The 14,737-nt window shown below is 53.8% G+C and overlaps 1 protein-coding gene across 3 annotated transcripts in view; it reads right to left on the reverse strand.

Moving 5' to 3' along the window:
* KIRREL3 (kirre like nephrin family adhesion molecule 3) overlaps nt 1–14,737 on the reverse strand; it is a 369,112-nt gene that overhangs the window by 12,613 nt on the left and 341,762 nt on the right. For 2 of the 3 annotated variants that reach the window (XM_039721998.1, XM_039722001.1), the window contains 6 exons: nt 13,987–14,135; nt 13,520–13,647; nt 9,866–9,992; nt 4,531–4,631; nt 3,624–3,822; nt 2,332–2,367 (listed from right to left, as the gene is read on the reverse strand). In XM_039721998.1, the coding sequence (XP_039577932.1) occupies nt 2,332–2,367; nt 3,624–3,822; nt 4,531–4,631; nt 9,866–9,992; nt 13,520–13,647; nt 13,987–14,135 (740 nt within the window). The remainder of the gene's footprint in view (nt 1–2,331; nt 2,368–3,623; nt 3,823–4,530; nt 4,632–9,865; nt 9,993–13,519; nt 13,648–13,986; nt 14,136–14,737) is intronic. The other variant, XM_039722000.1, reaches the window with a different exon arrangement.

Consider the following 14,737-nt stretch of genomic DNA (forward strand, 5'->3'; position numbering starts at 1 on the left):
GTGTGGGAGGCAGAGCACCCTCACATCCTTCTGCCTACAAGAACTTTGTCACCAAATTCCTGGGAGGCATTCTGGGCTGTGGCTCAGGCAGCAAAGCTGATTTATCTACGCAGGCCCTGGGAGCAGCTGTGAGGTGTGAGGAGGGTGGAATGGGAAATCACATTTTTGGTGACAGGGTCAGATTTGGAGCCCCAAATCCTTTTCATCTCCCTGCTCTGTCTCTCCAGTTCCTGCAGACACAGCCCTGACTTTACAGTGAGTGTTGGGTTGGATTACGGAGGGGCAGTGATGGGAGCACTCACACTGTAGGACACCACAGCTGTGGGTACCACAAATTGCCCTCCTTGGCTGGGATGATAAAGCTCCATCCCAAAGACCCTCTCCCCTAAAGCTGCAGGTATCTGTAGGTCCCCATTCCTTCTCTTTCTAAACACTCTGTAGGATCCTGTGAACAAAAAGGGGGATAACCCTGTCTGGGATTGCCAGATAAGGTGGGTGAGTGTGTCCTCAAAACTTCCCTGGACACCTCCTTGGAAGGTGTTTTCTTCTTGGAGGCCTTGCCTTGGAAATGGATGGGATGAATTTATGGAAAATGTATTCAGAGAGGTGGTTCTCCTCAGAGGTCTGTGCAGATGGGGACAGGAATGCTGCTGGACCCTGGGGACACAGGGCATGACCCTGCTGAGAAGCAAAGCCCAGGGATTGTCACTTGACTGGGTGATACAGGAACCATTTCCCATTGCCCACAGGTGTGGAGCTGGGGGTGGGCACGAATTTCATCCTGGACCTGACACCACAGATCTCACCTGTGCCCTTCATCCTTCCCAAGGGGGACACACCCCTGCTGGTGGGACTGGGGGCAGTTCTCATTCCACCAGCATCCTCTGTGTAGTCAGCAGAGGGTGTAATCCTTGTTTACCTGTCCCAAATGGGACAGGGGGGGTCTAAAGCCACTTCATGGTACCCTTAAGCCATGGCTGTGGGTCCTGAGCCCTGATTTGGGAACTGCAGGGTGATAAACATGTGGTGCTGATTGAGTTTAGGCTCTGCTCACACTTGATCAAAATAGAACTGATGTGGCTTGGCCATGGATTTCCTGCTTGGGCCTGCTGGTCCCTTGATGTGTCACATGTCACCCAAGCTGGGCCACTGGTGACATGACTCAGGTGGCACTGAACCAATCCACCACCAAACCTCTGGGAGTGCCCAGGTGGTGAAAAGGCAAATCCCCTCAGTCCTCTGCAGGAGCTCAGGGAACAGCTGCAGCAGCTGCCCCAAGAAGCTCACCCTAAAACCAGCATCCCCCAACCCAGCAGCTGAGCCATGGCACAAAGAAAACAGGAGTCACTGAGGCCACCTGCTAGGCACTGCTCCTGCCAACAGTGGTAGCTCCTCGTGGGACTTTTTCAGCCTTCCCAGGGGAATATGGAGCAAGGGGCTGGAGAGACAGGAGCCTGGATACCCTGGGAGGGGTGGCTGGCTCTCAGCTCTGGGGAATGGGATCTGCAGGGCAGAGCTCAGAGAGAAGCAGGTGGTGATGGGGATGAAGAGGATGAAGAACCATGCAGGGAATGGGGTGGGGAGAATGCCCAGGGCTCTCCTGGGCTGGGATAAAGGTAACTGCAAAGGGGCAGTGACAGAATGGTGGGGATGGTAAACTCTCCTGCAGGGGTGGGTGAGCTGAGGGAGGGGCAGATTGCTGGCTCCCCCAGGAATTCTGCTCTGGGGCACAGGATGAGGAACCACAAGGGCAGCACATCCTGCAGATCTGCCCCAAGATCCATCCAGACCTGCTCTGGTGCCAGTGGATGCTGGCCATCACTCTCCCACTATGCTGAGCCAAACTGATATCTGCAAATGACCCTGGAAACATGTACTTTTCCCTCTTTGTTTTTGTCCCAAAGTAGCACTCTGTGGGACTTCTGCAACATTTTAAACATGGCTGAGTAACAGCATCTCCCAGTGACTGGGGATATCTGCAAATGACCCTGGAAACATGTACTTTTCCCTCTTTGTTTTTGTCCCAAAGTAGCACTCTGTGGGACTTCTGCAACATTTTAAACATGGCTGAGTAACAGCATCTCCCTTCCAGTGACTGGGCAGCTGGGGCAAAGAAAGTGCTGCTTTGCAGAGTGGGTCGGTGGCACAGGGGGACTGGACCACTCCAGCTTCCCAGTCCTGCCCCAGTCACTGCCCTGCAGCTTCCCTGCACCCCTTCCTGCCCTGCCTGCCCTCTGGAAAGCTGCCGGGCCAGGAGGAGGACGCTGGGCCCTCAGGTGTGGAGATGGCTGGGGACAATTCACATTCACCGTCAGCTCATGATTTCCATACCTGCTTGAATACCAGCTCCTGATTTCATTTCCGTACCTGTTTGAAAATAAAGCAAGTGTCCACAGCCTTGCACAGCCCACGCGCCCACCGCAGCCTGCCTGAGCGCTCAGCCCTCTGCTCCGGGGCTGGCCCCGTGAAGGGACCCTGTGCTGTCCCCCTGGCCTGGGCAGGGCTGTCCCCTGGGCCATCCTGCGCTGTCCTGTCCCCTGTGCCACCCTGCACTGTCCCCTGTGCCACTCTGCACTGTCCCCTGGCCCGGGCAGGGCTGTCCCCTGTGCCACCCTGCGCTGTCCCCTGGCCCGGGCAGGGCTGTCCCCTGGGCCACCCTGTGCTGTCCTGTCCCCTGTGCCACCCTGTGCTGTCCCCTGGCCCGGGCAGGGCTGTCCCCTCTCCTGGCCAGCAGGGACGCCTGGATGTGAGCTCGGCTGCCCGGCACCCTCCGCCGGGACCCAGGCTCGCCGCCGAGCACTCCTGCTGACTGGCAGACGACCTGGAAAAACCACTGGCTCTGTTTGCATTGGAAGAAGCCCAAGGCTAATTTTAAGGGGTTCATTTAGCTCTGATTTAATCTGGACGCCAGCCTTGCCTATAAATCACGGCTTAATGAGAACAATCCACCTGCCTGCCCTGGCATTTAATAAAATAGAGGAGAACTGGAGCTCCTCCAGGAGCTGAGCATTCCTCACAGCTAAGCCTTCTTCCTCCCCTGCTGTGGAGAGCCCCGAGAGTGGAATTTCCCTGGCCATCCCCTGGGAATTGCTGGGTGTGCGAGCCCAGCCCTGTGTGACATGCTGGCATTGTGGCTGGTGGCCAGGATGGAGGGTTGCCACCAGTCCAAATGCCTTCCTGCGCTCACTCCCATCACCGTGGAGCAGCGGGCTCTGCTGGGAGCAGCCACTCCTGTCTCTCCAAGGCCATAAATGATCCTCCAGCCTGGGCAGTGACATCACCTTGTACTGTGGGACAGGGAGCAAGGGGTGCAGGATCAGCCCGTGCCCTCTGGCTTTAGCAGGACAGGTAAAAGCAGGAATACCTTACCAGGGCTTGTCCCTGCTCCTGCCCCTTCACCAAGATCATGTGCCCTAAGGATGCAATCCTACATGTGCCCTAAGGATGCAATCCTACAGCTAGCACAGCTGGAGCCTTGTCACCATCCTTCCTAATTGCCTCTTTGGCATCCCAAGAGCTCTCCTGAGCACCTCCTGCCTGTCACAGCGTGTCCCCACTCTCACACCCAGCCAGGCGCTAATTCTCGCTGCCCAGCAGCCCCAGCAGCTCCCAGCAGTGCCCACCTTGCTCCTTGAGCCGGATGATCTCCGTGTCGGAGCCGAAGCTGTTCCAGGCTGTGCAGTTGTAGATGGTTTGGAAATCAGCCCTGACGATGTTGCTGATGGTCAGTGTGGAGATCACCCCCTCGTCTGTGCTCACCGTCTCCACCGTGTAGCGCCCGGAGGTCCCAGACTCCAGAACGTTCTCCTTCCAGGACCAAGCCTGCCGAGAGAGAGAGGGGTGATGTCTCTGTCTCTCTGGGAGCCCCCCAGGAACTCCGGCCATTTGGGACAGCGGGGGGACAGCCCCGACAGTGGGGGACACTGTCTCGTGCCCTGAGGGTTCCCAAGGCAGCCAGGCTCGTCGCCTTTGCAGCAGAGGAGATGCTAGAGACATTGGTAGAGGATGAAAGGGCCAACTCTTAACAGGGGTTAATCCAAGGTTTTATTCTGAGCTCCTGGGAGCTCCCACACCTCAGGGGGCCTCCTGCTCAGAGCACCTGGGAGAGGAGCCAAGATTACATTTTAAAGGGAGGTGTGAACCAAAAAGTAGATAATTTTGCTGACCAATAAAGAAACCTCAGGGATGAACACTTAGGGAATGGATATTTGGGGTAGTGTATGGGGTAGCACTTGGGGTCTGACCCCTAACCTCTGACTAATCACTCAATGACTTGGACCAAAAGTTCTAGATAGAAAGGATGGGATGCTGAGTGATTGACAGAGACCCAGGGCAGGGATTTGGGGATGATCTCAACAAAGGAGAGGGACTACACAGATAAAAGGAGGGGGTACAGTCAGGGGTAAACCATTTGGGAAAAATGGTTTATAAAATAAGGGGACACAAAACCAAAACCATTACAAAGTACAAGGGTGACCCGGGGCAGCCCGGGGTGCTCCAGGCCCCCGCCGTGCCCAGGGTGATACTCACAATCCGGTCTGGCGGCGGAGTGCTGCGGATGAAGCACTTGATCTGCCCCTTCTGGCCGTGCAGGGCGTGCTGGGTCTGCGTGCTGGAGATTATGGGGGGCCCTGTGGAGACATGAGAGGCTGCTGGCACCCCATGGGACTGCTGGGGATGGGGGGTGTTAGGGCAGCCCTGGATGGGTGTTGAGGTCCATCTCTGAAGGGCAGGGGTGGAGAAATAGCCCCATCACCTCCTGTGATGGAGGACATTGAGTGGAGGCTTTGGGCTCTGCTGGGTTTTTGCAAAGGCCCCACAAAGCACCAGGGTCCCCCATCTCTGTACCCCAGTCCCTGGTGTAAAGGGTCCTGCTCCTATTTCCTTGGTGAGCCTGGCCTCTGAGAAGGGCTGTTTGCTGCAGGAGCAAAGCAGGACCCCATCCTACCTGGTGTTCCTCTTCTGTGCCCTCCCAGATTCATTAAGCAACCACTAAACTAATTGCTCTTCAGGGCATTAAGGAAGATGTGGTGGAGGAGTTTCTGCTGGAAAACCTTGACACCCATCAGCTGGGCTCTCCTGTGCCATGTGGGTCATGAAAGGAGCCGAGGAGAGAGGGTAGGAAAGGCTCTTCCTGAGCCAAACACCAGCTTGGGATGGGAGATGTCCTTGTCCTGCCTTGGTGAACATCCTGTGATTGGGAGAAAAGGGATGGGAGAGGAGAGTGTGTGGTGTGTCCCTCACTCTTCTAACAGCCCTGATGGCCCCAGGGGAGCAGCACATGAGCTGGGATCCTAATTGCTGCTTATTAACCTCCTTAATTAAAGCAGATTTGCATTTCCATGAGTGGCTTGCTGCTGGCAGAAGAGAAAAGGCAACAACTGGGCTGCAGGGCAGGGAGAGAGGGATGGCAGGGGCTGTCAGAACTCCCCCTGCTCCAGCTCTGGAACTTTGGGTGTTCACTTGGGGTTGCCATGCGTGATTTGGAGTACGTCACTGAGTTTATCAGTAATACAGCCTTGTGGATTTTTTTCCCATTTCCCTCACCTCTCTGCCCTGCTCCTTCAAAAAAAGTCTTAGGGATTTGGAGTAAAGTGGGAAGAAACATTTGCCTGGGTATTCCTGCCTGACTCTCATCCAAATCACCCATTTATAAATTTCATGGATGCACAAAAATGTCCCAAAATGCTAAATCCTTCATGGATTTCATTTGTACATACAGCTGCCTTTTGGAACTGTCCCAATAACCCCTTCCTGCACCAAACTTGCACATTACCCACACACTTCCCACTGAGGCACAGCTCTGTCCCTGGTCCCTTTCACTGCTCCAAGGGGAGATGGATGGAAAACAAGCTCATTGAAGCACAATTCACTGACCAGTGCCCACGGTTCTGGCAGCTCAGGAAATTACTACTGGAAGGGAGCTGCCATCAACATCAGGAATAGCAGGAGCTGGGCGTGAAGGTCAGGACTTGTTTTGCTGTAATGGACATAGCAGTACGGTAGTGGAGACTTGTGCCCTTTTTGATCAAAGAGGGAAAAAAAAAAGACGCTTTGTTGTGTTTTTCTCTCTAAATGCTCAAGATGTTGTTCTAGGCACGATCCCAAGGTGTGAGCTCTTGTTTATCCATTGCTGAAAGCTCAGCTTTCCCAAGGGTCTCTGTGGAGGTGACTCCTTGCTTTGCCTGAGGAGCCTGCCGAGGCCATTGATGCTCCTGCCCACCTGATGATTCCAAAGCCAGCAGAGGCAAGAGCAGTGATGGGATCTGCAGGCCAGACCTAAACAGTAATAAAAAGAACCATCTCCTCTCCATTTTGATGGTTGTATGTTACTTATAAATTCTGGAAGTGCTCCAAGACTGGGTGATGCTAGAGAAAAATGGCTTAATAATCATTAAAAGGATCATTTTCCCCAAGGCGAGTGGATTTTAAATGGCACAAATGCCAATGGCTTTGGCTTCTATTATTGCTTCAGGAGTTCAGAGTAGAAGGCTTATCATCATGATAATAGTGGATGACTAAAGACTATTTGTGAGATGAACATGCCCAGAAATAATAGCATGAAGTTGCAGCCTCTTCGCATTCAGGGCTGGTGTTTGATTCTCCACCAGGCTCTGGCTCCTTATGAAAGCTGCCAATCTCCAGCTTGGCATTCAGCGCCAGTGTGAGACAGCCCACAGGCAGGGAAAAGGCTCTAAGCAATGTTGCTATGGATATAAATGATGGAGCTATTGGTGGAGGTTATTTTTAGCACCTCGGTGCCAATTTATTTGTGAGGTCCTTGCGGCTCACACAAAAGAGAAGTCTGAGGTGGAAGCCTTCAGGAATGAAAGGATAGGATGGCCTTGGCTTCTCCAGTCTGCTTGAGTCCATCTGAACCTTTCTCCCAGGCACTCAAAATGATTTGGCAGGAGAGTTTTGTTTAACTCCTTGCTTCCTGCAGAAGTCCTGGGCTGGCTGGTTCTGCCTGGTATTGCAAAGGAACACCACAGACTGATTTGGGTTGGAAAAGACTTTAAAACCCATCTCATTCCAGATCCCCTACCTTGGGCAGAGACACCTCCCACCAGGTCAGGTTGTTCCAACCTGGCCTTGAGCATTTCCTGACACCACGATGTGCTCCTGACCAAGCAGGGCGGCAGCTCAGCCCCTGCCCTGCTCCCAGCTCTCAGGCATGCCCAGCTTCCTCTTTGGGGTGAATCCCAGGCTAATTACATCCTAAATTAGTCACCTGGAGCTGTCCAGCCCTTCCAACAAACCTCTCTTGCAGAACAAGGTGGGCAGGGGTGGTGGTCCCTGCTCAGCAGCCCCTGCCAAGCCTGGGTGGTGCAGTGACCGAGGGGCTGCTGCTGATCTGCCTGTGAAGGTGACCTTGGGGTGCTTCTGCTGGGGTGGGAGCTGTGACCAGGCTGGGTGCAGTCAAGAGCATCGAGAGGCTTTGGCTGTAAATCCAGCTGCTGCTGATTTATGATGGCACCAAGTTCCTCCCTCCCCTCGAGCCTCTGGTGCTCTGGCCCGGCCAAATGCTGCTGCTTTGCATAATCCTCCTTCCCACTCACCAGGCTCTGAATCCTATCTGCTTCCTTGCAGGCTGGTGGCCTTGGCTCTGGCATGGGATTGGGCTGCTCTGTAACCACAGCCCTCTCTGATGAGGCTGGGTGGGAAGGGCACAGGATGCTCTCCCACCCCACCATCATCATGCCATGATTTTGGATAATTTTGGGAATGGATGGGCTGGGTGGGACCACAGGCTCAGAGTGGGTTGGGTGATCCCTCAGTTGGGATCTCTCTGCTCGGTGGGATGGATCAGCCCCCTAAAAGTCCAGGTGCCCTGATCAGGAGCAGTGCAGCCAGCCCAGAACACAAATTCTCAATGCCTGATTTTTCTGTGACAGAGGGAGGCATCTGGTAATAATAGACAATTTTATCACCCTCTGGATTTAAAATCACTTCAAAATGTGAGGCATTCAACTTCCCCCTTGAATTACATCAGAACAGGCTTCCAGCAGAATTCATTAGCTGGATTAGGCACACTGTGCTGTGCTCTGCAGCTGGAACGCTGCTCCTGCTGCAGGACAGGCTGCCAAGCCCTGCTTCTTGGTGGATGTGGGAGTGCTGCTCAGGGGCTCAGTTCTCCTCTCCTGGAGGGCCAGGTGAGCATCCTGACCTGGAGGTGTGGGGTTCTCCCTTGGTCCAATACCTGCAGTGACATGTCCCAGTGTTGTCACCTTCGGGGTGCACCAAGCCCCTGGCAGCACTTCCCATGGGAGGGGATGTGCAGGCAGTCAGCTCCTGGCAGATGCTCAAGGCTGAGCAGTGAACCCCATGCATGGATTTCATTTGCTCCCCATCAGTTTCCCCAGGCATAAGCTGGAGGAAAAAAACAAAAGTAGCTGGAGGGAAACTTTTCCAGCCAGTGCTGCACACTCCAAATGTCCCGAGCCTGTGGGGAGCTCTGCTCTGCTCTCAGGGCATCCCTGTGCCTGGTAGGTGTCAGGAAAGGAGCATGTTCTTCGTGCTAATTTGTTGCTTTGTTTTCCATGAGCTCATTTAATTGTAATTAAAACCCAGCAGCTGCTGGGGAAGGCGACTGAAGGCGCCAAGGAGCTGAGTCCAAGTCGAGGGAGTGGTTGGTTTTCAGCCCCTGCTGCTTGGCTTCCTTTTCCAGGATTATAGAAACCTGGAAGAGTTTGGGTGGGAAGTGACCTTTAAAGGGCATCCAGTCCAACCCCCTGCCATGGCAGGGACATCTCCACCTAGATCAGGTTGCTCAGAGCCGTGTCCTTGAATGATTCCAGGGAACTGGGGCATCCACTGTCTGCATTATCTGTGTTTGAAATCAATGCTTGCCTGAGCTGCCTCCTGCTTATGTTCTTCTCTTGTGACAGTGAGGGGGGAGTGAAACCTGTAAGTTTGTCAGGTGAGAGACAATGCAAAATTCATCCTCTGCTTACACCATTTGCAGCCTGCCTGGCTCTTTCCCTGCCTTATTTATGCTGAAATTTGTTACCAGCTGCTGCAAGGTCCTGGCCAGGGCATCACTAAACTCCAGAGACGTGGCTGTGAGTGCAGGGCACATCCTGACACAGTGCTGGATGAGCCCCAAGCAGACATGGAGGTATCCTGACAGCAATCCTGACAGGAATCCTGGCAGGAGTGTTCACAAGTATCCTCACAGGAATCCTCACAGCTATCCTCATGTGGGTTGCAGAGTGTGATTAGGCTGCTGGTCTTGGATCCAGACTCAATTCCCAGCTCTCCAGGTGTACAATAGAGACAACAGCATTCTCCGACCTTGCAAGGGTTTTGCAAGATTAATCTATTAAAGATTTAAAGCTGCCAGCTCCCAACTACTCAATAAACCCCTGTTGATAATAAGGAACTGTGTGGGGCTGAGCAAATGTTGATTTTTTTTTTTGCTTTAACTTGAGCATTTCCAGGCAAAATAATGCAAAAATCCACTTTACTCCAATTGCCTGGATCTCCGATCCAACTGGGGGTGGGATTTGCTCCAAAAGGAAGTATCTGAGGGGATAATCTGGGAACAGGAGTTGTCAGAGCAACAGGATCAAGGCAGGAAGGGAATGGGGATAGGGAATGAATGGTGGAAGGGAAGCAGGAAGGAATGGCAGAAGGGAAGCAGGAAGGAATGAATGGCAGGGGGGGAGCTAGAAGGAATGGCAGAAGAGGAGCAGGAAAGAATGGTGGAAGCAAAGCCAGAAGGAATGAATGGCAAATGGGAAGCATAAGGGAAGGAACGGCAGAGGGGCAGCAGGAGGGAGGGAATGGCAGAGGGGCAGCAGGAGGGCAAGAGGGGCAGAGGGGCAGCAGGAAGGCAGGGATGGCAGAGGGCAGCAGGAGGTACCGTTGACGGTGAGCGTCACCTCCCGCTCCCCCGCGCCCACCCGCGGCACCACGGCTCTGCACACGTATTTCCCGGCGTCTTCCTGGCGGACTGACTTCAGGACCAGCTTGTTCTCATTGCTCAGCACCTGAAAGAGAGGAGGGGGGCTTTCAGGTGGGCCATGAGAAGTTACAGACAAAACAAATGACCTGAGTTACAAGAGCTGAGTCACCAGCTCCTCAGCATCCTTGGGAAAGCCAAGCGGATGAGCCCAAAGTCTGGCATTGCATGGAAATATCACTTACTGCTATTGCCCAAAGAATAAAGAAACACCACAGGTGTTTTGGGGTGGAATTAGAAATCCTCTTCTTATTAATTTGAATTTTCACAAACTCCAGTTTTGGAAGAAGTTCAAGATGCAAGAGGAAAATTTTGGTGGCTGAGAAATCCTCTTCTTATTAATTTGAATTTTCACAAACTCCAGTTTTGCAATTTTGGTGGCTTCAGTGACACAGGCAGAAAAACCTCAGAGAGAACCGCACTCCACACTTGCACCTCCACATTCACAGGCACAAGGGAGGCTGCTGGGATTGACTCAGGGATTTTAAGCCCAGAAGTGGTGACAGGGGTCTCAGACACCTTGGAACAGGGTCTGGATACCCAGGGAAATCTCAGCTGGCTCTGGCCAGCCCCCTGCTATGGACTGACTGTTGCTCCCCTGCCCTGCTGTGCAATAAGCAGTTTTATCAAACCTGGAAAAACACAGAAGCTGAGGGATCTGGCTGAGGCTGTCAGCAGGATCTTGGCACTGATGGGTTTGAAAAAAAAACCCATGGCAGATCTCAAACAGAGACTGGTTTCTGGAGCAAACTCCTCCAGTTGCCCTTGGCCTTCTCCCCCAGGGCTCTGTAGGTCACAACCCATCAGCTCTCTTCTTCCTCAGCTGGGTGAGCCTCTGGCTCTGCTGCTCCCACAGCTCCAGGAATCAGCACTGATGCAGTGGTTGGATGTGGATCTGGGTTTCTCTGTAGCAAGGTGGGGGTCTCAGCCCTAACCTGGCACGAGGCAGAGGCACAGAGGGTCAGATCCCTTTTAAACCCACTGTGTTAGCATCGATTGCAAGTTAGCCATAAAAACACCTGTGTTTACTTGGCCTCAACCTCTCCTTGGTCTCTGACTTGCTTCCTTTTTGTGAAAAAAGGAGAAAAGAAGGCAATCTTGAGGGACTTCAACCTGGTTCTGAAAACAGACGGGCTGGGGAAGAAGCAGCCATGATCCCAGATCCCACTGGCATGGCTGATGGCTTTACAAAGCAGCATCCTCTGCCATCCTCTGCCAGGATCCCTCTGGGGAGGTGGAGGTGGCTCTGGTGACCAGCATAACCATCTCTGCTGGGCTGCATCAGCTGGAGGGTCTGTCCTGAAGTCACAGAATTGTGGAATTGTTTGGCTTGGAAGGGCCCTCAAACACCTCAAACACATCTCATTCCAATCCCCTGCCATGGGCAGGGACACCTTCCCCTATCCAGGGTTCCCCCTATTCCAGGCTGCCCCATCTAGCCTAGCCTTGGGCACTGCCAGGGATCCAGGATTTCCAGAAGCCACAGCTGCTCTGGGCACCAGTGCCAGGGCCTGCCCACCCTCACAGGGAACAATTCCTAATTCCCAATATCCCATCCATCCCTGCCCTCTGGCAGTGGGAGCCATTCCCTGTGTCCTGTCCCTCCATCCCTTGTCCCCAGTCCCTCTCCAGCTCTCCTGGAGCCCCTTTAGGCCCTGCAAGGGGCTCTGAGCTCTCCCTGGAGCATTTCCTTCTCATGCCTGGAAACCTCCATCTCTCCCAGCCTGGCTCCAGTCCTGGAGCATCTCCCTGGCCTCCTCAGGCTCAGCTCCAGCAGCTCCATGTCCTTCTGAAGTTGGGACAGAACTTCAGAAGAGCTAGGCACAGCACTGCAGGGGTCTCATAAGGGCATAGTGGAAGGGCAGAATCCTCTCCTTCATTCTGCTCCAAGAAGTTCCAGTGTGATGGAACTCAGCTGGAGAGAGGCAGATAAAAAGGGAGAAGGGGGCTGTGCCTGGGCACTGCTGGATAGCAAAGGCAAGCCCTGATGGGGGCTGGACTGGAGCAGGAGGGTGAGGCAGCCCTTGCTCCCAGCTCCTGCAGCAGAACAACAATCTGTGTGTGAGAGCCTGCAGTGATAACCCAGAGAAACAGCCACAGCAGCTGTGGGAAGGGAAGCCACCCAGGAACTACTGACCCACTGGGATTCCTTTGCTGATTCAAGCCATCAGCTCTCCCATCTTCCCAGGAGATGGCCTTCACCAAGGCCATTATGGTTTGGAAAAAGCAGCCCAGCAGTTAATGCCTCAGTGTCCCCCAGAGGAGGGAGGACTCAGCCCCTCCGTGGGGGTCCAGCTCTCCAGTTACAGCCTTGAGCTGGAACAGCAGTGTTCCCCCATCCACAGATCTGCCCAGGTGGAGCTGGGAGATGCGTTTCAAACCCAAACCTGTGCGTGTTTCTGAATGAGTTTCACATCTCAGCCCTCCTTTAGCTTTTTCCCGTGGCTTTGCTCAGCCCTCCTGGCTGTAAGGAGGGATCAGAGCATCTCCTGCTTCCCAGCCTGACTGAACTGTGATTACAATTGGCAAAGGTCAGGATTTTCAGCACAAAAGAGACGTGGAGAAGTCTGCTGGGACAGATCCACACTCCTTCCTGGAGCAGGCTCCAGCTGACTGCAGGGAGTGCTGGGATGAACATGTAGGGGTGTGAGATCCCAGGCCTGGGGAGCAGAAAGGTCCATCCCAGGAAGGACCATCCCATGCAGGTCCATCCCATGAAGGTCTATCCCAGAAAGGACCATCCCAGGAATGTCCATCCCATGAAGGTCCATCCTAAAAAGTACCATCCCAGGAAGGACCATCCCATGAAGGTCCATCCTAAAAAGTACCATCCCAGGAAGGACCATCCCATGAAGTCCATCCCAGGAAGATCCATCCCATGAAGGTCCATCCCAGAAGGGACCATCCCAGGAATGTCCATCCCATGAAGGTCCCTCCCATGAAGGTCCATCCCAGAAAGGACCATCCCAGGAATGTCCATCCCAGGAAGGTCCATCCCATGAAGGTCCATCCCAGAAGGGACCATCCCAGGAATGTCCATCCCATGAAGGTCCCTCCCATGAAGGTCCATCCCAGAAAGGACCATCCCAGGAATGTCCATCCCAGGAAGGTCCATCCCATGAAGGTCCATCCCAGAAGGGACCATCCCAGGAATGTCCATCCCATGAAGGTCTATCCCAGTAAGGTCTATCCCATGAAGGTCTATTCCCTGAAGGTCTATGCTCGACAGAACCATCCCATGAGGGTCCCTCCCATGAAGGTCCATCCCAGGAAGATCCATCCCATGAAGGTCCATCCCACACAGACCATCCCAGAAGGCTCCACAAGCAGGGGAATTGCAGAACTGCTCCCATCAGCGAGGTGTTAAGTGTTGCTCTGGTTCAACCCTGCTGTCCATAATCACTAAATGAATTCCCCCACTCTTAGGACCCCTTTGCATTTGGAGGAGCCGGCATTCATCAGCCAGGAGCTCCCTGGCCAGGCGGGTTCTGCTCCATGGGAAGGGTCCTGCAGCCCCCCGTGCCCTGGACGTGCCCCTGCCCCAGCAGCTCTTACCACGCCCGAGCCTCTCTTCATCCAGACGATGGTGAGGGAGGGGTTCCCAGTCCAGGCACAGTTGAACACGGCGTCCGAGCCCAGGTCAACCAGGAGGGACTGCGGCTCCGTGGCCATCCTGGGCCCAACTGCACAGAGCAAACTGGAGTTACTGCCAGCGACGGGCTAGCCAGCCAGACACCCCCAAACCAAACCGGTCACAGGAGCAGTGCTGGATCCTGATGGGCCCCAAACAAAGAAAAGCCTCAGGCAGGTGCCTGCTGCAGCTCCAGAGGGACCAGCTCCCCTGTGACCACCCCGCGAGCTCACGAGGAGATCACAGAATTTCCAGAGCATTTAGAAAACGTGAGCTGCAGGAGAGCCCAGCAAGTCCTGCCACCCCGGGCAAGTCAGACTGAGCTCTGTCTGCTTCTGCTGATTCCCAGCAGCTCTGCTGAGCCTGGAACTGAAGCCAACAGGTTACTCACAGTAGACATCCACGGTCCTGCTGATGTTTGTGCTGCCCAGAGCATTGGTGACCTCACAGGAGACGGGCTCAAAGAAGAACGTGTGGTCCACGATGGTTTCGTAGAAGTCACCGGAGGCTTCCTTTATAACCTGGCCTTTCTTTGCCCACCTGTTGAAGAAAACAGAGCATTGTTGTGGTGCTGTTCTGTGTCTCTTGCCATGTCCACGTGCAGCTGTCACAGTGCTGGGGCAGCACGCCCAGAGTGCCCCTGACTTCAGAAGGAACATCAACTTGTTCTCAGCATCGTCCCCTTCCCTGGGGATTTAGGGACTGCAGCCACAGAGAGGAGAGGAGCCATCAGAGAGACGTGTATGTGTACCCCTACAGAAACCTTTCCAAAAGAAACCAACATTCTATTACCCTGTTTCCCTGGGAACACACCTCATTTTTTAGGATTGTGAAGGACTTCAGTGATGGGAGGAATGGGACATGGAGGGTCTCCACTTGATGGGGAATGACAGTCCCTTCCTGAAGGCTTGCCAACAACACTGCTGGACCACATCAAAACCACTAAAAACATTTTCTGCTGCCCTCTGCTTTGGCCCTTTTCTTCTTTTTTATTTTTTTTTCTTTCCTCAGTCAAAGAGAACTTTATCCCTTTAAGGCAGCTGAAATAACATTTCCCGAAAAGCCAAGCTGGCATTTGCAACACTGCAAGTTGCAAATTGTCTTGGAGAACAAGCTGTCAACTCAGCACTTGAATTAAGCCC

Source organism: Passer montanus, unplaced genomic scaffold, assembly GCF_014805655.1.
Source record: "Passer montanus isolate IOZ18808 unplaced genomic scaffold, ASM1480565v1 scaffold47, whole genome shotgun sequence".
NCBI lineage: Eukaryota > Metazoa > Chordata > Aves > Passeriformes > Passeridae > Passer > Passer montanus.